The sequence below is a fragment of the Mauremys reevesii genome, linkage group 8 (genome assembly GCF_016161935.1).
Source record: "Mauremys reevesii isolate NIE-2019 linkage group 8, ASM1616193v1, whole genome shotgun sequence".
NCBI classification, from domain to species: Eukaryota; Metazoa; Chordata; order Testudines; family Geoemydidae; genus Mauremys; species Mauremys reevesii.
The window spans coordinates 10933288-10956938 of NC_052630.1; the positions used below are offsets into that span (position 1 = coordinate 10933288).

Here is a 23651-nt window from a genome sequence, read left to right on the forward strand (position 1 = left end):
GGCAGTTTTTTTAAACATATAGGACTATTATTTCACTGGATTGCTGGGAAATTCAAAAGATAATGCCTTGATAAAAAAGATGTAGGTAAATAAAACAACTCTTTTGGGGAGGCAAATCTGTTTAACCAGTTTTGTTAATGTTTAATTAAAAAATGTGTGAGCTAATCAACTGACAGATTGAGGCCAGTGGGGTTACAAGCAGTCCTGTTACACACCCTTGAAATCAGAGTTCAAAACAGCAATCATTACAAATCCTTTATTAGAGCAGCCTTTAGTTGAAACAAAGGTTTCATGTTTAGTTTTAGGAAAAAGCAAAGTTTTGAGGTATTTTAGTTACTTTTTTGGTGGAGTGGTAGTGGAGGAGGGTTATGAAAATACTTAAAAATATACAACTAAGACACTTGCATTAATTTTTACTGCTATCATAAGTGTTTCTATGCTGCATAAAATAAAATTGTTAACAAAGGTTCAACTTTGAGCAAGCGCCATTTTAATATGTATATTTTAGTTTCAGGATTTGAGGCACTCCCAGCTGCTGAACTGTAAGTAAAGGAGGAAGCACAGGGTGACTAAAACCCCCACAGTGAGAGAAAGTCAGCTCTTTCCAGTCCCCAAACAACTATGACAGATGAGGAAAATAAAGTCCTTTTAAGGATGAGAATGTACCCAGGTTGACATTTCAGATAATAATGCAGTTATATTAACTAACAAAGAAACACAGTCTTCCCCTACTATTAACCTCCCTTCTCAATAAAAAAAACAAAACAGCAATCTGATTCCCTTCCATATGTACTCCTATGTATGTTTACCTTCACCTGTAACTTATTCTAAAATGTTGCCTTTTAACTATTTTCGTTAAAACCAATATAAATTTTTTCAAAATCAGTGGGGAGGTTAGATCAGTTTATTAAATTTACAGTTTAAACAAAAATTACAAAAATCCTCATCAAAATAATATTTGGAACTAATTTAGATTATATAAATTTACCACTTATGAACTGCTTGGTTAACAAGTGATATTACACAGTCTTTTCTACAATATTTGTCTTATGTAGTTTGTAAAAACTCATTGATCAATTCAAATACATTGTGTTTTATCCAAATAATGTCTTATTTTATGTTGTGTATAAATTTTCAAACTATTCTGTTTGAGGGAATGGAGGAGTTAGCCAACACCTAACCCAAAATTATTTGTACAACAGAGAAGTTAGGTTAACAAAGGAAGTGACTCTACTTGGCTTTTACTTTGATGTGACAATCATAATACAGATCAACCAAATGCACACATCTCTGATTTGCTGCTACAAGCAGGTAAATAGACAAACTATAGTACAATGCACTACAAATTTACATTAGTGTATAAAAGTGGATCATGAAAAACAAACATGTTCTACTTTGTACTAACAACCTTTACCCCATTTCAAGTAAAAGAATGATTGCCTTCATCACAGGATTCTTTAGTGCAGATATGCAACAAGTCAATCCTACAGTCCTTACACAGCCAGGACACTCATTTAAGGTTGCAAGTCTTGCTTACTTAATGAAAACAGGATCAGCCCCCGACACTCACTATAGGAGGATTTAGTGGTTAGGATAGAGTTCTGTGAGGCACAGCTGAGGCCAATCCCAGGGTTTAATGGGGCCAGTTTGGCCCCTGGCATTAGGAAAGCTTTGGTTGCTCTAAACTTTTAATTGTGTGTCAGGCGGGGAAATAACTGCATCCAGGTGGTACATCCCAATCACACCCTCCTCCCTACCGGCATACTTCTGTGCTAGTGTCGCTGAGATATCATAGCCACCCCTACAGCAGGAAGAGGAATACAACTGTGACCATTTTGGGACATCTTAATAGACCCTTTGTGAAGGGAGAATGGGCCAGAATCCTGACAGTTTAATCTTTAAGATAAAAAAAGTGGTCTTAAAGATAAAAGCATACACTTTCTCAAATGAAAGAGCTACTATTTCTTATATACAGTTACTAAAGTGCTTCACTGCTTAGCCAAGAATTGAAACATGAATTATTAGGTACATCAATTTTAACAAGGTTTGTTTTTTTCTGTACAGTTAAGTCAGTACATAGGAAGAGAAACAATGAATTATAAAACACTATCTTTATGGTATAACTTACTGATAAAGTGAAAATTGAGTACAGAGTGCAAGTTAAAATAAAAAAGCTTTTTCTTTATCGCGGCATAAGTCCTTAATTTGCCATAATATTCAAACACCTGTATTCAAGCACATTAAAACAGATTTAATAAGCTATACTATTTCAGATTGCTATTATGATACAAAGTGTTTGTTCTACATGTTCAACAAAAAGTTAGTGAACAGATGGATAAACAATGCAAGTAATAGTTTACCTGAAAGTTCCATTTAACTCCCTATCAAGCAGACTAGCTTCAGACTCCCTTTAACCACATCAGAAAGACTATCTTAAAAACTTTGTACTAATTGTGTTTAATGGGACAATTTAACTGAACAGAGGCCAAATGAATGTGCTTAATTTAATTGGAGGAAGAAATCTCTAACTCGCAGACATCCTTTCAATGTATCTATTGTTAAGCACACCAGATTCTATTTTCTAATTTAATCTAACATTGTCATTCAAACACTTCATTTTAGCCTATATGCAGTTAATTTTAAATTTCTCAAGTTTAATGAAGTTTTGATGCTTTACTTTATAATTTCTTATTTGCATAGTAAGCAACATCTTGATCTAACCAGTTTTGACCATATAGTAATACTTTCTATAGCTAGTTTACCAAGTAGGCATCATATCAGGGAACCACATTCTTCCAAGGTGTTTGGAGACTTCTGAATGAATTTGATCCAGGTTGTAATCATTATCTGGAATTAGTACCTCCTCCATAATAGAAAGCTGTGTGAGCCTCCCTCCACACATCTTTACAAACTCAATGAAACCTCTGCAGGTAACCTCACATTCACCAAGGCCCATCGCTGTTAGGTTCTTACAGCGTTCAGCAATGCAAATGAGTTCATCGTCCAGTGGCTGAAGTCCATTAGCACACACCACCAATTCAATCAACCTGGGGCAGTTCATTCCAATACGACCTAACATCGCTTTGCTTACTGCACGACCAAAGTAAAGGTGCGTAACAGGAGTTTCTTCTCTGAAAAATGCATCAAATTCCTCTTCATATAAAAAGAAGTACATCACAATATTGACTTTGGGGGAGTGCTTAACAAGTGCATCCCAACTTTGCTTTTTAATAGTATGAAATTCAATTTGTCCAGGATTTTCACTCACAACATCTATGCGAAGATGTTCAAGGTTAACATGTTTCTCACTTGAAAGAGCCAGCAGCAGTTCATCACTTAGTATGTAATAATTCAAAGCCAGTTCCCTAAGGCCATGACACTGGTCAGCAACACAAAGAATTCCTAAGACAAAAAAATTGAAATACATAAATTGCATATATTTCTTTTATAAAGTACAGTATATATTTGTAAACTTAGCTTAAATTATAACATTTTATTCAAGCCACTAAACCATGTGTAATTCTTTTTAGCATACCCATATTCCAGAACAATGTCTAATATTTCCAGAAAAGCAATTCTAATAGAAAGGGTTGGTTTTGTAGGTTGCGAGGAAGTTCAAAGCTGTCAGCTTTATAATAGTTCGTATTTGATGGCACCCCTAATGCTGTCAAACAAATCTCTTGATTAAAAGAGTTAGTGTAAAATATAAAATGAAGCTCTACTGTGAAAAATAGCTAAATAAATATGGAATTTTCTTACTCCACGGTTCTGCTTCTTTTGTGCGTTCGTATCTGCTTATTTTAGTGATTATTTTCCTCCTACTGCTTTTTACTCCTGTTAGTCCTAGAATGTGCCTACATCTGTGAGAGTGCGCACTGAATTTTAGCCTATTTGTATACCAACAGAACTGCTTACTAAATTTCATTGTCATACTTGTAAAAAGCCACTGAACGCAATGAATAGGGACCAGTATTACTGAGGCATAATCTGAAGAAAACGAGTTGTACATCTGTTAGTAAGGGAACAATTTGGTCCACAGAAGCTTTAACTAGTAATGATATTTAAGAATACAGTTTGATTTTTAGTTGTGCAAACGGCAACTAAACTGGCATTTAAAAGCCTCAATACACAACTGAATTCATTTAATATTTATGTTGAGAAAAACAGAGCCTCACAAACTTTGTTAAGTCATTTTAAGATGTTTTTAGACTCAGAATATGCAGAGTTTGTCATTGATAAAGTTATGACCATACATAAATGCATAATATTTACAATACCTTACATAATTCAGAAAATTCAATGTTATCTAATTTCCCACCACAAATTTGTATTAAAGCTTCTTTTGCACTGCATTACTTGATTTTAACAACAAAGCCACATAAAGTTACGTTTTTTCAATGAACAGAGATACAGGTACTGTACATGCTCATGTTAGCTTGAGTATATTATAGAACAGAAGTTGATTAGTTTAGAAAATACTGTGCATGCTATGAGCAGTTCATGAATTTTAATATTTACAACTTCACTATTTCAAGCAAAATTTCTTCACACAGCAAGAGTCATGTCCTTTATACTTATGTCACAGAAAGAGACAGTACTATATATTAACAAGTACTTGATTTCATGTTGGGCTAAGTGCACGGAAGGTTTACATTTTTTTTTAATCTAAAATTTACTTCTTTACAGAAGTAAAACAAAGCATTAGACTGATTGAAACAGTATGAACGAATCCCAAAAACAGGAATAAAACCAGAAAAATTTAAAGTAATATGAAAGGTATATCAATACTATTCTGCTTTCCTTTCACTATGATTACTCCAAAAACGCTTGACATTAAAGACCACATTTTTCCACGCTGTAGACAACTGAGACTAGTCAAGTGGAAGGTTTACATACCATATTTGAACTGAGAATTTGCATGAAAGATTTTAAGTAGAAGAATAATTTATTCCAAATGTTAAGTACCTGAAAACAGGTTAACAGAAATGCATCCTCAACAGTAACTACTGCATTACTACTTCCTTTAAAAAACAACAAACAGATTTACTACTCACCAGCAGGTGACACATGAGGACAGCTGCTCATTTTTAGCAGTTTTAGAGTATCGCTATTGTTAGCAACAAGAACCTTCAAAGATGGATCATCAACTGGTGTGTCATCAATTTTGATGGATGATAATGACTTGGAGTTTACAAAAACAACTGTCAGTGCTGATGCAAAATGAGCCTGTTCAGAGAAAAGGGGGGGGGGGGGGCAGAAGTTATCCTTCAGTGGACATTTAATGTTGTTATATCCATAGCATAGTTGATTGAACTTTTGGCTCAAGGTAGAACCATTAGTTTGGCCTTACATGGGCTGAAGGGGTAAAATAATTAGCATAATTATAAATTCTTATTTAATCAATCCCCTAAGTTATGTAATAAAGAATATAGTACTTATTCACAAACTAGGGGTTATTTTAATGCTTACAGTGAACACAAGCAGTTCTGCCCTCTTCCCCATTTCCCCTCTTTTCAAGAAAAAAAAAAACACATGAAGACAATGAGGAGCTTGAAGTAGCTACACAATACCAGTAAGTAAAAATATCAAATTAAGAAAAAAAAAATTCATCAAGAAACTGAACTGAGATCTCTCAGGACTAACATTTGATGGAGTGATAAATGAACCCTAGCTCACTGAGAGGAAAAAAGGGAAGGATATACTTACATATGTAAAATTAAGTATTGTAGCACCTCACTTCTGGAGATCTGATTCATACCACTACAATTTTGGAGTCCTGAATAGGGCTGTCAAGCGATTAAATAAATGGTATTCTATTGTTTCACAGTGTGATTAATCATGATTTTTTAAAAAAACTATTTTTTGATATTTTCTACATTTTTATTTCAGTTATAACAGAATACAAAGTTTACAGTGCTCACTTATTCTTTATTACAAATATTTGTACTGTAAAAAAAGAAATAGTATTTTTCAATTCACCTAATACAAGTACTGTAGTGCAATCTCTTTATCATGAGGGTTGAACTTACAAATGTAGAATTATATACAAAAAAGACCTGCATTCAAACATAAAACAATGTAAAACTTTAGAGCCTACAAGTCCAATTAGTCCTGTTCCTTGTTCAGTCAATCACTCAGACAAACAAGTTTATTTACATTTGCCGAAGATAATGATGCTGCTTGTTTATAATGTCACCTGAAAGTGAGAACAGGCATTTGCATGGCACTGTTGTAGCTGGCGTCACGATATTTACATGCCAGATGTGCTAAAGTTTCATATGTCCATGGGCGGCGGGTATAATAGGCTATGGGAAGCTCTGCCTCCCCCAATGCGGCCACGGCTACTGGACCCCCGGCTGCATGATTTGGCGGTGAAGTTTTTGCTTTATTATGCCCCATGCAGGTTCCAGGGTGGCAGAGGCGGCACATATCACCTCCTCTGCCACCCCGGAGTCCGCATGGGCATATCAGAAAGTGTCTTCTATGGATGCTTTTCCCCTGGGCCATGGGCAGGTTGGGTCTGAGGAGGGAAGGCGAGGCATTATCGCGGCAAGCCCCGAGCTCCTCCAGGCTTCGTTGGGGCTTCTGCCAGCCTGGCCCAGGCGTGCGAGATTGAGAGAGAGAGAGCTAAGGGGGAGCTCTGGTGCAGCTGACCTGGGGCTCCTCTAGTCAAGGAGGGGAGGGCACAGGGGGGGTCTCATGGCTCTGGCCATGGACGGAAGGGGCAGAGCTGAGGGCTAGCCTCCCCAGAGTGGGGCTCCACCCGCCACCTATGCATATGCCCCTTGATGCTTCAACCACCATTCCAGAGGACATGCATTCATGCTGATGACAAGTTCTGCTCGATAACAATCCAAAGCAGTGCGGACCGACATGTTCATTTTCATCATCTTAGTCAGATGCCACCAGCAGAAGGTTGATTTTCTTTTTTGGTGGTTTGGGTTCTGTACTTTCTGCATCAGATTATTCCTCTTATAAAAGACTTCTGAAAGCATGCTCCACATCTCACCCCTCTCAGATTTTGGAAGGCACTTTAGATTCTTAAATCCTGGGTCGAGTGCTGTAGATATCTTTAGAAATTTCACATTGGTATCTTCTTTGCATTTTGTCAGATTTCCAGTGAAAGTGTTCTTAAAACAAACAACATGTGCTGGGTCATCATCCGAGACTGCCATAACAAAAAATACATGGCAGAATGCAGGTAAAACAGAGCAGGAGACATACAATTCTCCCCCAAGGAGTTCAGTCACAAATTAACGCTTTTTTTAAAACGAGTGTTATCAGCATGGAAGCATGTCTTCTGGAACAATGGCCAAAGTATGAAGAGGCATACGAATCGTTAGCGCATCTGACACGTAAATATTTTGTGACGCCAGCTACAACAGTGCCATGCAAATGCCTGTTCTCACTTTCAGGTAACATTGTAATTAAGGGAGCAGCATTATCTCCCGTAAATGTAAACAAACTTGTTTTTCTTCATGATTGGCTGAACAAGAATTAGGACTGAGTGGACTTGTACGCTCTAAAGTTTTACATTGTTTTGTTTCTGAGTGAAGTTATGTAACAAAACAAAACATATGTAAAGAGCACTTTCATGATAAAGAGATTGCACTACATACAGTACTTGTATGAGTTGAACTGAAAAATACTATTTATCATTTTTGCAGTGCAAATATTTGTAATAAAAAATATAAAGTGAGCACTGTACACTTTTTATTCTGTGTTGTAATTGAAATCATATATTTGAAAATGTAGAAAAACATACAACCATAGAATACCAACTGAAATGTATTAAATTGTTTAACAATGTGATTAATCATGATTAATTTTTTGAACCACCATTAATTTTTTATTTAATCACATGAGTTAAGTGTGATTTATTGGACAGCCCTAGTCTTGTGCCATGCATTTGCTTCCCAGATGTTCCAAATCTGGATTAAGCACCATGCTTCAGCACACGCTTAAGACTCATTGAAGTCCTATAATCAAGATCACATGACCCAGAATCGTGGATATATAGATACTAGTTTTTTTAGAAGCCAGTATCAGCTGGGCAAAAAGTTCTCTGAGAATGAAGTGTTGTCAAATCTATGTCATACTTTAAAATACAAACATGAAAATGAGTGTTTAGAGAAATATATGGCAAGAAATAGAACTTTGTGAATTTGTTGTACTTTAAAATTGAAGTTTGGGTTTGTAAAAATTACTTTTCTTTTTAATTCAATAATATCTACATAGTTTAACATGCTTAGATATTAAATGATTAGTTACACTATCTAGCAAGGTAAAATTTGAGAGTCCATAGGACATTACCTTGGAGACATTCATAAAACTTGGTTTTGCTGTTGAAATCAAACCTAATGTCTTGATAGAACAATTCACCAATTGAGAAAGGATGTCACAGGCAGCTTCTGCAGACTCAGTACTACTATCAACCTAGAAGACAATTTTAAAACACTGAAGTCATTTTGTACTGCTTCCTAGAAAGTCAACAGCATGATAAAATATATTTAATATCCAAAATAGAGTAGCACCAGTTTGTGGTTTTTTTTTTAAACTAGTAGATTGCCCTATACCAACTTTTACTTGCTCCAAGAAAGGAATGTGAAGCTTATTAAGCGGTTAATAATTTGAAGGCAGCAAAAAGTAATGAAAAGTACTTGCCTACAAACAATACTTATACTGTGTGATTATCAGATAAACCCTGTTCTGACAGGTCTTGTTAACACCAGACATCTTAAGGCTATCCATCTATCTTTGATTTGTCTCATCTCTGCATTTCTTTATCAACATCCCAATTTGCAAGCATGACTAGTATTGATTTGCAAGTTAATGTATACCATAATTTCACAGCTTGTGCCTCTTCTTCATAATTATCAACTGTCAGACTTTTGGGGTTTATTCTGGTCTAAAAACAGGACAAATAAAAGTAATGCAGCAAAGTGGTCCACATTACACACTGTGTAGCCTAGTGAAACCAGGAGACCTGGGTTCTATTCATGGCTCTGCCACTGACCTGCTGGAAGACCTTGGCAAAGCCTCTTTACATCTGTACTTCAGTTTCTACATCTGTAAAATGGGGTGATAAAAGCTCTTGACAAAGGAGGTAGGTAAGATATGAGATACATATTCTTATCTGGATCACTATTCTGATAACATTAAGAGGCAAATCAGTTGTACTACGTGAAGTAGCTACATGTACTTAAAGTAACTGATTAAAATATTAACCATGGACTGTTACAGAACTGCATCACAAGAACTCTGAAGGCAACTAAAAAAGGAAATTACTAATGACAGTGTTAGGAGGGAGGAACTTCTGAGTTTAATCCTGAATTTGACATCAACTCCACCTCTGTGGTGTTCACAAACTTAGGGCTATTTTACACTATAAATTCACCCATCTAAGGGGACCTGGTTACAACATTATAATCCCCAAATGTAATTAAGACTGTCTTCCAGTGTAGATTCTATCTACGTAATTGCTATACTTTGAGTAGTACATCTCAAAGACAAGCTATGTTATCATCTGAATGGTCTAACGCCCGAATAAAGGGAGGAGTATGTTAAGGTAGTACTCTGAACACGAACACAACACCTGTGTGTGTAAACCGTGCTGTTTCTTGGATATTAACATTTCTCAATCACCTCAATATTCATGTTCAGCATATAAAAAGTTGTGTGATATCCTTTAACATATGTAGTTAGATATACTATTTTGATTACATTTTCTTTTCGATTGGATGGACCTTTACATCTCTGCTTTAATTTCTACATGTTTAAGAGGTAGAAAATACTACTTACCTCCTTCCCTCCCAGAAGCTGAGAATTAGTCTGTAGAGCACTTAGTGCAGGGGTGGGCAAACTACAGGCTGCATCGCGAGACGCTCCGCGTGGCACCCGGAAGCAGCAGATGTCCTCCCTCCGGCTCCTATGCCTAGAGGCAGCCAGGGGCTCTGCTCTGCATGCTATCCCCACAGCTCCCATTGGCTGGGGGAGAAGTCTGGTTGCGCCTCTGCATAGGAGCCGGAGAAAGGACATGCCGCTGCTTCTGAGAGCTGCTTGAGGTAAGCACTGGCCAGAGCGTGCATCCCGAGACACGCCCTCCCCAGTGCCCCATCCTGCCACAGACTTGAGTCACCTCCTGCCCTCCAAACCACTCAGCCCTAACCCGGAGCATCCTCCTGTACACCAAACCCCTCATCCCCACCCCAGAGCCTGCACCTCCAGCCAGAGCCTCTTTCGCCCACTCCTCTCCCCCCCTGCACCAGCCCAGAGTCCCTCCCGCACCCTGAACTCATTTCTGGCCCCAACCCAGATCCCGTATCCCCAGAGAGAGCCCTCACCCCCTCCCGCACCCCAATCCTCATTTTGAGAGCATTCATGGCCCACCATACAATTTTCTATACCAAGATGTGGCCCTCAGGCCAAAAAGTTTGCCCACCTCTGACTTAGTACCACTATAACAAAAACTCTAAGACTAGGATTGACATCCTATCCACACAGTATACTTCCACCGACAATACTGGTCTTGCAATTTTTATGCACAAAAAAGGTAAAATAGCTACTGTTTAATGTCAAAATTATGACAAGGTTGTGCAAAATAATTTTTTACAAATACACTAAATTAAATACAACAGGCTATGAAAATCATGTGAAGTAGATACTGTGCATGTATAGGAAGTACATAATTTTAGCAACTGCTTCCTTCTGAAAAAAAATTGCTGCAAACATCTTTGAATATAACTTTCCATGCATTCAATAGACATACCAATTTATTCTTTAAAAAAAAAAAAAAAAAAAAAAAAGGTTTTTGGATGGAGATGTGATACAATTTACAGACATCGAAACACAACTGTCCTGTAAAGTGACAAAACAAGCCTCCACCCCAATCTTTACCTTGAAGCTGACATACTGCAGATCATCAGCATGTCTCTTGATAATTTGCTGAATGAGATCAGGGTGAGTCGACTTTAAATAAGAAGTAGCTGGTTGGTTAAGCTCAAATTCAAACTTCCTCCACAGGTCAGGAATATGAAAAACTTCATTCCACCTTCGGCAAACAGAAGATGCCCGTGCTCGATCTACTAAAGGCAGGAACTGAAAAATATGTAAAACTACATGGAGTGGCAGGGTTCCCCAGTCCATCAAGGTTTGCAGGTGAGACTTGCCAAATGATGATCCATAGAAAAAGGTTTTCTGCTTTTTTGATCTTTGTGGTGCTTGGAGAATTGGATTCTCAGTTTTAACAGTGTGCCTGATTCTCTTCATTTTGAGAGCAAACAATTTCAGTTGCTAGAGTGTTGTGATGTAATGAAGGTACAAAGCTTTCTGTACGTTTTCAAGTACAATAGATCTCTAAGAAAAGTACAGAATATCACAAAAACAAACAAAAAAAAGAAGTTAGTAAAGCCTAAGTATATCTGACTACAATACAAAATGTCTCTGCACTAGATACAATGTACATACAGTAGTCAGAGTCTCATTTCCATATATATGGTATGCTCTGTAACATAATTAATGAAACTAAGTTTCCTACGTCCAGATGAGCTACCCAAGGGCAGTTTCCTTTGAGAGTATTTCATGCAAGTATACCACCAACTGCCTTCTACAAAAATAAATAAATACATAAATAAATAAATTTAAATCATATGCATATATTTCCACTGCAAACAAATCTACAGGATTTGCTACTAGGTTTAAGTAAGAAGGCTCAAACTAGTGAGTCCATTAGTAATTTCTAAGAGCATATTTGTCTGTGTTATAGTTTAAGGTACACTATTTTTTCCCAAAGTGATGGACCTGTGAAATGCCATGCGACTTTTTAATCTTATTCTTTTAGCCAATATGGCAAAATAGGGCTTGTCTAAATAGGGACACTTAGCAAAAAATAATCCAAATCGATTAAAGGGATGAATTTAAAGTGGATTAGTTAAACTGCATTGAGTAAGAGTGTCCACATAGTGTTTAGCATTAAAATGACTAATTCAATGAATCAAGTTAAGATCACTTTAAATCCTGTCTTGACACTTGCACAGAGTTAATGTGGATTAATCAATCCACTTTAAATTGTTCATCTGTATTAAAGCTCGTCTACACAGGAAAATTAAGTGCCACTGGATTGTGAAGTCTGAGGAAGGATCACCCCCAAACTACCTAACAACTTGTCCAGGTAAATCTAATTCAATGCACTTCTGAATGCCTACTTTCACCCATGTTCCTTTTTAGAAAAGGACAAATGCACAAAGTATTATTGCACATAAAAGCAAGGCAAGAGACACTGATCAAACAAAGTGGATGAACAAAATATAGCTGGGTAAAGTGGGGACAAGATATAGTGGATAAAAGATGAAAGGTGAAAACTCTAAAATCTTTTATTTTACACATTTACGTTTATCCAGGCTACAGACATTTATCCAACACTTGCCCCTACAGTATAAGGCTCCTACTTCAGCATGCTGTAACTTCAAAGAAGCTAGTTTATTACTGACCACTTTTTTTTAAATTGACCAAGAATTTCCAGGAATGTTCTAGGTATCAATTGTCAGAACTCTCTTAATTTGGGATACGCAATGCCACCTGTACTGAACAGTCACAGCTTCAAGCCCCTCTATATAACTGTCTATAAATCAAAGAACTGGTTATGGCATCCACTAACACCTTCCAGCATAACAAAACCCCTTGTCTCATCTCTTCTCATCCTCCCAATATAATTTTATGGCAATCCACTGGATGTCCTATCTTTCAGATCAAAAGATGATAAATAATGGTGGGAACAGACCCCTTAGCGTAAAAGAAGGGAGGCATGGGGATGCAGAGACCACATGGGCTGGGAGAATGAGGGACCCTGAAATGGAGGGCACATAGAACCCCCAGGGAGCCTAGCATGGGAGAAGAAGCTGAGGGGGCAGTGTTGTAGTAGTCCCTTAAATAGAGAGGGCTGGAGGGTAGCAAAGTACTCTTTTCCACAAGCATGCTGAGAAATGCCAGCAGGCCTTGGTGTATGCAATGAGGTTGGCCTAAAAAAGCAACAAAGTGTTGCAATCCTCAAGTTTTATAGCACACAAAAAATGTACTATATACTTCACAAAAAGAAATCAGCTTGTAAATTTGTTGCGAGGGCAGCAAGGAATGAGGATAACAGCTACAGAAAAACAATCAAGTGGTAATTCATTTTAGGCATATGCATAGCTTCAGGGTTTCAGGGTTGCTTTTTTAAAAACTATAAAAAGAAAGATACTACCGACTCATTTGTTATGGGTAGTGAGCTTTCAGAAAGGATTTACCTTATGTTAGAGGCTTGCTGTTAAGAATTCCACAATCAGAGGGCAGCATACATAAGGCAACAATATATTTGTGCCTGTTTATAGGTTTAATCTAAATTGCTACAGAATATGATCTAAACAGAAATTAGTTTTATTAGCAATGAAAGATCTCCTATTGGCCTACTATAAAATTTACCTTAAATTGTTATGTCTTTGTAGTTTTGTACTGTCTAGTCTTGCACTTTGACAAATTGTAAAACTGCATAATTCTATTGGAAACCCTGTGATGCATGCCATATTCAGAAGCCTACACAATCTCTGTAAATAAATCAATAAAAAAATTAACCACAAAAAAGCAATGAAGTTAGTCTAAAAGAACCTAATTGTGATTTGTTTGCATTTTACATTTTCATAATATGTAACCACATAAAGGCCATGTACATATTGTGGCTAGGTATACTTAAGAACCAAACAGTGACAGCATGAACATGAAATGAAAGTGTCATGCATAGATTATGTCCCATTAAAAATTCCTTTAAAGGGACCTTCCCACTTTGATTTTTTCCAGTACTAACCAATTCTTGAAGATATTATGGCCTTTTGTCAGTTTCCAAAACTAGTTCTAGACATTTAACAGATGAAAGCACTCACAATTCAAGCAAACTTGTTAAATAATTGAATCTGACTACACAGGAGTCAAGAAATGAAAACTATCAACCTTGATGTGTCCTTGGGATTAGAGGGAGTTCAATTCCCCATTTCTCATGAAAATGAGGTTATTCAAGGTTATGCACCTTTACCTCGATATAACGCAACCCGATATAACACGAATTCAGATATAATGTGGTAAAAGCAGTGATCCGGGCGGCAGGGCTGCGCATTCCAGCGGATCAAATCAAGTTCGATATAACGCAGTTTCACCTATAACACGGTAAGATTTTTTGGCACCCGAGGACAGCATTATATCGGGGTAGAGGTGTATTGAACTCTATGGACCAGACTTCAGTACATATTACAGTTTACGATATACAAAGGAGTGTAAATTAAACAGAATGCAAACCAAAACACGTTAATTCAAGAAGTCATTAATACAATCTCTAGCGGGTTTATCAGTATGCCACAGATAAAAAATTCTGACTGAATGTCAACTCGTAATTCTCTACAAACAACGTCTGAAAACTAAACAATTCTCACCCAGTATTTTGTAGTTTACAGGGTACTATAGAAACCTGAGATAATTAATCTCAATGATGAAAAGCGTCACTTTTTGCTTGTCTGTAGGACGGTCTGGGGAAAAAAGGTTTGTTTTTTCTTAGAAAGACAAGATGGGTGAGGTAATACCTTCGGTTGGCAAGAGAGAGAGAAGTTTTCAAGCTTTTACTGGTCCAATAAAAGATACTACCTCACCCACCCTGTCTGCCTAATATCCTGGGACCAACATGGCTACAACAAACCTCTTCTTTGTCCTTTTAGTCCAGGAACTTTATAAGAAGTTTTTTTAATCAATTAAAATATGGAAGGTAACTCTTAACCCAGTAAGCACCTTCTCTTTACTAAGGGTGTGTCAACATTAAAGCCAATACTTCTCCCAAACATCCAACCACATCTGAAATACTGATGTACTTTTACCTTTTCAGGAACTTCCAGGTTCCTGATATTATTGGCTTATATCTCTCTAATATCCCTATGGTTTGGAGACCAACAGGGAGATTTTCAAAGGCACAAATGGTAGCTGGGGCAAGCCAATGGGAGTTGGATGCCTAAATTCCCAGCTGCACTAGAGCTGCAGCTTTATGTAGCCAAGCAGGAGGAGGGGGGTAAAACTGTGTGTACCCCACTATTCCCTGAAGAAAGTGGACTAACCGTATGGCCCCAAATGAGTTGGCGGTCAAGTCTGAATCTTAGTAGATCACATGCCCACATCATAACTGGCATCCTTGTTAGCCACTTCAGCAGAGGCCAGAGACAGAATGAGCATGAAGGCTTTAGATATGATGGAGCTTCATCAAAGAGGAAGGATCTTAGATGGACATATGGTCAATGTGATAGGCAGCTCCCACTACACTGAGGGCTCTGAAGATTAAGAAGATGACTTTAAATTGGCAACAGAAGCAGACTGGGAGCAAACAAAGACTATGACACACAAATGATGTGTTTATGGTATCCTAGTCCACTGAGGAGATGGGTAGCTGTATTCTCCCCACTATAGTGTACCTACAAAGCTTTCATATTTAATGTCAAAATTAGTTTAAGGAATCTAGACTATGAAAAAACCTAAAGATCTGGCTGCGTGATCCATATTTTGAGAGGAAATGACAGTTTTCTAGAAAACTGAAAGATGACATTTTCCACTACTGATGCTACCTGATTTTCCAGGGTTAGTAAGGAGCTCAACAAGACTGAAGGGTCACACCACTTTGAAGAACAGGACGTAGGTATGTTCAATGCAGGGGATTTCCAGTGGGAAAGAGCATTCTAACTACACCTCTACCTCGATATAACGCTGTCCTCAGGAGCCAAAAAAATCTTACCGTGTTATACATGAAACCGCATTATATCGAACTTGCTTTGATCTGCTGGAGTGCGCAGCCGTGTTATATCAGAATTCGTGTAATATCACGTCACGTTATATCAGGGTAGAGGTGTAGTTCTATGAAGAGATACCTCACTATGACCAGCATCACTGCTGTTTGTTTTGTAGCTAGAGGACTTCAGCCCCCAGGGAAATCATCCAGCAACTTTCAGAAGCAGTAAATCCACTTTAAAGAATACGGTGAACTATGATCATATTTACATGACAAAAAAACAAAAAACATGAGACAATACAAAGAAAGGTAAGAAACTCCTCAGATACTTTAAATGATTAATTCAGAAGTATGTCCTCCCCCACCCCACGCATACGCTTCATAATACAAGTTTGAAAGGTAATCAGGTCCAAGACCAGTCTCATACACCTATTTTTTTTATCTACTATTGTTTCACCACCTAGATTACTATAACTGAAAGATGAGAGAAGTATTCTGCTCTTTGTACCATCAGTTTCACTGTAGTTAAGTTTCCTGTTGTGTAGTCTTCATACAGCAATAGGGAGAGGAAAACCATGTTAAAAAAAGAAATTGTGACTAAAGTCACAATAAATTGGGAGATGTAACAACTGAAGTTTTGTCTTTTTAACTGACTAAATAGTAAGTTTTTCTGATCTAACAGAAAAGAGTGTTTCAAATCTAATCAAGAATTTGATTTTTACTAATCTAAAGAAGAACAGCACACTAGCTCATGTTAATATACACTTAACGTGTTGCTTCACTATTCAGACCATTTTGTCAGATAGTCATCTAACTGACCAATTTAACAACTGTTCAGAGAATCACTAAATGAGGCTGGGGGGACCTGGGACTGGAAGTTCAGGGCGGTGAGACTAGGCCTGGCTGGACAAAGAGACTGGAATAAGAAGCCTTAGGAGTAGAAACTGGGGATTGCTAGGTAAGGAGAATTGGCCTAGGAATGAGGAGTGGGGAAGAGACAGGGCAGAACGGGGTCATGATTGGGGGAAAATGAGAAGAAGAGTCTGTGCCCAAGAGACAACTCTCCAGAGAGTCTCACCATTTCTCTGCCATCAGCACACATGGAAAAAAGTGTTGTGCATATGCATTACAATGATCACATAAGAGGGCCGAATTAAGGCTACACTGGCAATCTTAATCCTAGCATTTCCAAATTTTGAGTGCTTGCCTTTGCAATATTATGTTTTAGTGCATCTTTTTGCATGCAACACATTTTCACTTCAAAATTTCAAACTACTACACACTGCTAAAATTTTAATTCTATTCCTATGACTCTACATCATCTAAATGATACAACTATGAAAACTGTGCATGCCCTTTCTCTAAACATAAAGGGTGAGTTGCTCAGAAGCAGACATTTGACATCCAGTATAGATGAGGAGGTAGGGTGCAGAGGCTTGCTGTAAATTGTGGCTGCTGCCATTGGTCCCCAAGGATTGTTTGGGCAGTTGGGAATCATGAGAATGCAAGATTGTGACCACACCCCATATGCTAGGGTGGGGCCAAAGAGTGGAATAAGTACCACCTTGTAAATGCTAATATATATGGTACATGAAATGCAGACTGCAGGTTGTCAGCAACAACAAAATGTGGTAATTATTACATTAACTATCATACTATTTTAGTTTAGCTATTTTTGAGTCTGATATAGTTTTGGTATTCTAAATACTTCTATAATATTTTAAAACTCTTGCATAGTTGCATCACAATGTTGTGCAATACCAATTTAGAACCACAAACTGGAAGGAAGAGGGGAAAAAAAAGAAAAAAAAAAGAAAAAAGTTTACTGCTTATAGATCATGGACAATCACCATAAATGTAGATCTCTTTTTTATTTTCCTTTTATACATTAGTATTCACAGAACCTTCTGTTCCATTCTGGAATTAACTAAAATCTAAAATAAGATGTATGTTACGTATACAGCTATTTCTTAAAAGTAGTTTACAATATATTTTCTACAACTGAAGTTAACTAGTCTAATTTTCAAGTGATATAATCAAGGTAGCCTTGAATCAGAGGTGCACATGCACACATACCTCCAAAGAATGTGGAAGTTCCTGTCTAACATCAGCACCTTTCAGGTATTTGAACATCCATCCCATTGCTGAGTCATCCTGTATGTATGAAAGGATTCCTTAACCAGAAGGCAGGGAGGGGTCCCAGAAGATGATTTGACCTGTGAAGTCATCGACCAAAGACAAACTGACCTGCAAAGTCTGGGAAACCCATGAGGGACTAAGAATTCTTTAAGAATTCTAATAAAGTATTTTAATTAAACCAAGAGCACTACCGAAGAAGTTAGTCTCATCATGTCCACTCAGCAAACAGTTTTGTAATAGAGCAGGGAACTCTAAGGTGCATGGCTCTAATCTTGGGCCACTTTTTGCCTTCAGAATGCACCCAGTTATCATTAGTTGTACAATTACAGGGACTGAAGTTACACAATCAATACCATACTATTAAAACACCACCACAAGTGTACCATTGCCCTTGATCAAGCAAGTCTGTAAAGAGATTCCATGCGTGGGCAGGAAAAAAAGGTGTTGCTCACACAAGTAAGACAATCTAAGAGCTGGGGAGCTGTAGTCGTCTGATGTTAAGTGACCAAAACACAGGACTGAATCTGTGGATAGCATCCAGAGAATGTTTTTTTAACTTCAATGTCTCTCAGTTACAGTAATCTTGTATTAATTACTTGTACATCCTACTGTTGCACGATGTTCCTAACAAAACCAACAACAACAATCTTTCTTCTAAGTTGACTGTATCCTTTTGATCACTTTTGGTTGTTCTACACATGCACTACCTTTCTGCAAGAATGTTATCAATTATTACAGTATACAAGAAAACTTTGACACAGTAAATAATTTATAATTAGTAATTACACAAATATACTATGCATAAAATCACAACTGAAAACAAAGCAACTGTGACATACAACATGCAGATATTTTACAACTATAAAGTTATAGAACCAACATAATTAGCTATAAAAGACCAATTTTATAAGTTGTATAGGACAGTCTCAGGCAATTTCCTTACCTAAAGAAAGCTTCCAAGTTATGGTGGGTAGTGGACGAATGAACTGTGGTAGCCGCGGCCATGGGGCATTCACCAGCATCTGTCCGCTTTCACTTCCTGTCTAGATAAAAATGCCAAAAAAAATTTTAAGTTTAAAAACTAATGCCGAGATTCCATCTAGTATAAGAATGAGTGAGTTAATAAGGAACTACAATCACCTCATTAGCCTTTGTCTTTCCTACTGAAATTTAGCATCCCTCAGCATAGCAAAAACAAGTCTGGTTGTGTCAGCCCAACGGTATGTGGATATTTTTCCATATTGCAAATACTACAGATAGAATTGGTAGTCTCTGCTGAAGATAAGCATGCAATTGAAAGATGGGTTATATGCTTAGTCTTAACCTGTATTGGCCAAATTATATGAAGGAGTTTAAACATTTGCTCTACTGATCCAATGCTACCAGTCATTTGTTGCCATGAGCACTAAAAAAAAAAATCACTACCCGAATTAAGTATTAATGTCATCTAAAGTCACAGAAAACATGAAGTACACCTCTACCTCAATATAACACTGTCCTTGGGAGCCAAAAAAATCTTCTCATGTTATAGGTGAAACTGCATTATATTGAACTTGCTTTGATCCACTGGCGCTGCACCCCGGAGCACTGCTTTACTGCGTTATATCCAAATTCGTGTTATACCGGGTCGCGATATATCGTGGTAGTGGTGTATATTAAAGAGCGACCATGTAGGCTTTTCCTTGTTTTTCCTGTGTCAAAGATTTATTTCCTTTATCATGTTATGCTACTATATAAGGAGCTTTCTGGATCAATTTCGTCTGTTTTAAAACAGCATTAAGAATCTCTTTCCTATAATCAGATCAGTAAGATTATTTTTGTGAGAGCATAGAGTAGATCAGGGGTAGGCAACCTATGGCACGGGTGCCGAAGGCGGCACACGAGCTGATTTTCAGTGGCACTCACACTGCCCGGGTCCTGGCTGCCGGTCCGGAGGGCCCTGCATTTTAATTTAATTCTAATGAAGCTTCTTAAACATTTTAAAAACCTTCTTTACTTTACATACAACAATAGTTTAGTTATATATTAGAGACATAGAAAGAGACCTTCTAAAAATGTTAAAATGTATTACTGGCACACAAGACCTTAAATCAGAGTGAATAAATGAAGACTCGGCACACCACTTCTGAAAGGTTGCCGACCTCTGGAGTAGATATTAATATGCTAATTCAGTACTTTTTTGTATTTCTGAAAAATACTAACAAAAGGCTCACTGATCCAATCTGTCCTATTTTCAGCACTTTGGTATTCCTCCCATCATTGTTCAATTTGAGAAACTACAGTCTAAGGCAAGAATGCTATTTGCAGTCACCTTCTACTTAATTATCTCAAACTTAGTTTTGCATATTAAGAAAGCTTTCCAATATCATCTTTGGTGGTTTGCTTATTACAACTTTGACCAATAGCGCACTTATGAATTGCAACATGCCAAAAAGCAGGAGATGCTTCTGTGTTTCATTAAGATTTAGGTTGGGGTAACTACAACAGCTAGTTATTTAAGCTCATCATAATTTACAATTAATGGTTACATACATTCCTCTTATTTTTCCTATACTGAATATGCATAGAAGTTCCCAATATAGATTTAAACAGTAAATCAAACAGATCCTTCTATGTTTCACATATAATTAGATTGAGTAACTATGCAACAGTTAGACTTAAATTAACCACAAACTATAATTGTAATGAAGTAGATTTCTCTTCGCTTTTCCTTTTATTGAAATATTAGAAGTTCACAATATAGATTTATACAGTAAATCAAGCAATTACATTTAGTCTAATAATGGTTTGTGTTTGTATATGAGAGAGTATTGATTAAAGTTTTAGAAACCAGACAGAAAATGTAAAGTTACCTAAGGTTTTCAAAAAGCAGACTCCTGCAGTCTAAAGAAAGAAATTTTCTTAAGGAAAACTAAACAAAAAGTATTGCACATAGTGCAATGTCATCTAGCTTAAAAAGAAATGTGACACTAAATGTGACTAATAATTAACAAAGTATAACAAGGTATTTGTTTCTTATTAAAAAGGTAATCCACTTATGCAGAGAAGCCAATGTGAAGTGAAAATTTAAGGTAAACTTAACCAAATGTTATAAGAGCTAAATAACCATAAGGTCTGACTGGCTGTATAACTGGCAACTGCACACAAAGCTTAACATAAGTGATCCTACCAACCTTGTCACTAAACTGTAGGGAATAACCAAGTATTTGTACGGAGTATAGACAGCTGTTTTGCCTTATTGTTTAACTTACATCTTATTGCTGTTAGATTAAGCAAATAGCTTTATATTGCTGCATGATGAACTACTAAACAAGTACAGAAAACACAGAATGCGAAGAGACTTTACGTAAAGATGCCTGTTTTGAAGCTAAAGTATTTCTTTAGGCATCTAGGAGTGGTGACAGAAACCACAAATTGGGAAAGAACAAAGAACCATGTAAGGTTGGCCAACGGGTACACCACAAGAGAGGCCTCAGGGAAGCAGTCTTGAGAAGTATGCTGCTGACTGGAACTAAAATAATGGGCAAGTGTTCAATGATTGCCTTGATAAAATGTCTCTTGCAACCCATTATGTCCCAAGAAGTTTTGTACATTCTGGTAAAGTCTCACAGGTCTTACACAAATTTCATGGCATAAAATACCTGCACCTAAAGATTCATAAACTTTCTTTGCAGCTCTTGATCCCAGGACTGAATGGTAAAAAGTTGAGAAACAAAAATGCAAACTGGCACTTGGGCAAAATTCATGTTCTTTGTCAGTATTTTTTTATTCTGAAGGAGAGAACTGATGAACAAAACAAGGCTGGTTTTATACAATTTCTGATTGGTGCTGAGGGCTGGTTCCTCTTCTTGGTGAAGTTTGTGGGCAGGTCAAAAAGTGGCAAAGATTTGGAACATCCAACTAGAATAGGAGTTGAAAGCAAAACAGAATCCCCTGACAAAAAACATGTATTTTGCTCAACTGACAACTTGGCTATTAAGCTACATACTTAAGTTTAAATAACCATAAATAGCTAAATATGTATGATGAGCACATACATCTCATCATACATATTTAGCTATTCACCAAAAACTTGTGTTTCACCAAAAACTTTGATTTAGCATGTTTTCTAGACAACTAAGATTAATAAGCTATTTAGAGTTTTGAAGCTGTAAAAAATTATAAATGCTGGGCCATGTTAGTGTAATGAGATACTGCTTAACCCCACTAAAAGATAGCAGAGAAACCCTGAATGTTTCAGAGATCAATCTAGAAATCAGGAGTTGTGATAAAAAGGAGTTGACAATTTTCCAGAGAAAGATGAAAAAGCTTTGACCTGACTTGTAATAATAAAATAATAATAATAGGAGATATACCTATCTCCTAGAACTGGAAGGTCATTGAGTCCAGCCCCCTGCCTTCACTAGTAGGACCAAGTACTGATTTTTGCCCCAGATCCCTAAGTGGCCCCCTCAAGGATTGAACTCACAATCCTGGGTTGAGCAGGCCAATACTCAAACCACTGAGCTATCCCTCCCTCAGGCCAGCAGTTGGCACTGAGTGGGACCAGCGGTAGGACCCCAGCTGGCAGGAGCCAGCAGTGGAAACCCCAGAGTGGCGGCGGGCTCAGCAGCTTAGCCCGACCCAGCTCTGGGGTTTCGGCTGCTGGCTCCTTGCCAGCCGGGGTCTCAACCCGCAACCAGCCCGGGGTTCCTTCCCCCAGGCCAGCAGCGGGTGCTGAGTGGGACTGGCAGCAGGACCCCGGCTAGTAAGGGGCAAGCAGTGGGAACCCCAGAGTGGCGGCGGGCTGAGCACTTCAGCAGATGCAGAGTATCTCTGAAACACTTGCTCCTTTCAGTTAATGACAACATTACCTCTGGCCCACTAGATCTGGCACATCTCTTACCTGAGAAGAGATGTTTTATTATTACACACTGAGTTTAGTGTCTGATGGAAGATTTTGCTTAATAGCACTGGAGAGGTCAGGGATATTTCATTATGATCTCCTCTCCCTCTGAGGGCACCAGTCTGACAGAGCCCAACCCTAACGGGGGAGGAGACTATAATAACCCCAGCAGCTGGGCCGCTGTTTATAAACAACCACCGGGGACACGCACACGCCAGGACAGACGTCAGGAGCAGAAGCGGCTTTGGGGCTCAGAGTGAATTAAGGGCTCAGAGGCCAATGACCATTTACTGCGGCAGTTCCTGACTGTATAGGTTAGGGCTCGATCACCCCGCCCCCCCTTCCCCGTACACAGCCCGCATCACCCTCGCCCCCACCAACGCTCAGCCCCCTCGCCCCGCCCTCCCCTCCCCTTGGCCACCCTCACCGCTTCCCCTCCACTCCCGGCCCAACCCCGCCCCTGCCCTCATTCAGTCGCGCCGCCTCCTCGGCCCGAACACCGCCCCGCCTCTCCCCAGCGCGCCCCCGTCCGCGCCCTGCCCCAGCCCGAAGCACGGCCACAGCGCCTAGCCCCCGTCTCCTCAGCCCCGCCGCTCGGCCCGCGCGCAGGGCCATATTGCGCACGAGCTCATTCCCCCAGGCGCGCGCGCCCGCCGGCCGGCAACCCCGTCCCCTCGCACTCACCGCTGCGGCCGCGATGCCCCCCGCCGGCTGACTGGGTTGAGGGGCTTGGTGGGGGGGTTAGAACCTTCTAGGCCAACAGGGAGCCAGTAGCGCCACCGTCCGCTTCCGTGCCTCCGGGGGGGCGGGGCTCCTCTACAGACTCGCCCGCCAAGCACT

General features: G+C 38.5%; 1 protein-coding gene across 15 annotated transcripts; it reads right to left on the minus strand.

The window, feature by feature from the left end:
* Window positions 1–241: 241 nt before the first annotated feature.
* LOC120369981 (F-box/LRR-repeat protein 21-like) lies at window positions 242–23644 on the minus strand. 15 transcript variants are annotated; one of them, XM_039483917.1, is made up of 9 exons: window positions 23496–23633; window positions 19067–19201; window positions 18870–18969; window positions 17864–17941; window positions 13459–13580; window positions 10897–11355; window positions 8314–8436; window positions 5055–5226; window positions 242–3402 (listed from the first exon to the last, which is right to left on the minus strand). In XM_039483917.1, exons 6-9 carry the CDS (start codon window positions 11266–11268, stop codon window positions 2759–2761), a joined length of 1311 nt encoding a protein of 436 aa, XP_039339851.1. In that variant the 5' UTR covers window positions 11269–11355; window positions 13459–13580; window positions 17864–17941; window positions 18870–18969; window positions 19067–19201; window positions 23496–23633; the 3' UTR covers window positions 242–2758. The 15 variants fall into 15 exon arrangements, with proteins under 15 accessions (XP_039339851.1, XP_039339848.1, XP_039339843.1 ...); XM_039483914.1 differs by having other exon boundaries at window positions 17864–18003; XM_039483909.1 differs by lacking the exon at window positions 19067–19201 and having other exon boundaries at window positions 23496–23644.
* Between the last annotated feature and the right edge of the window lie 7 nt (window positions 23645–23651).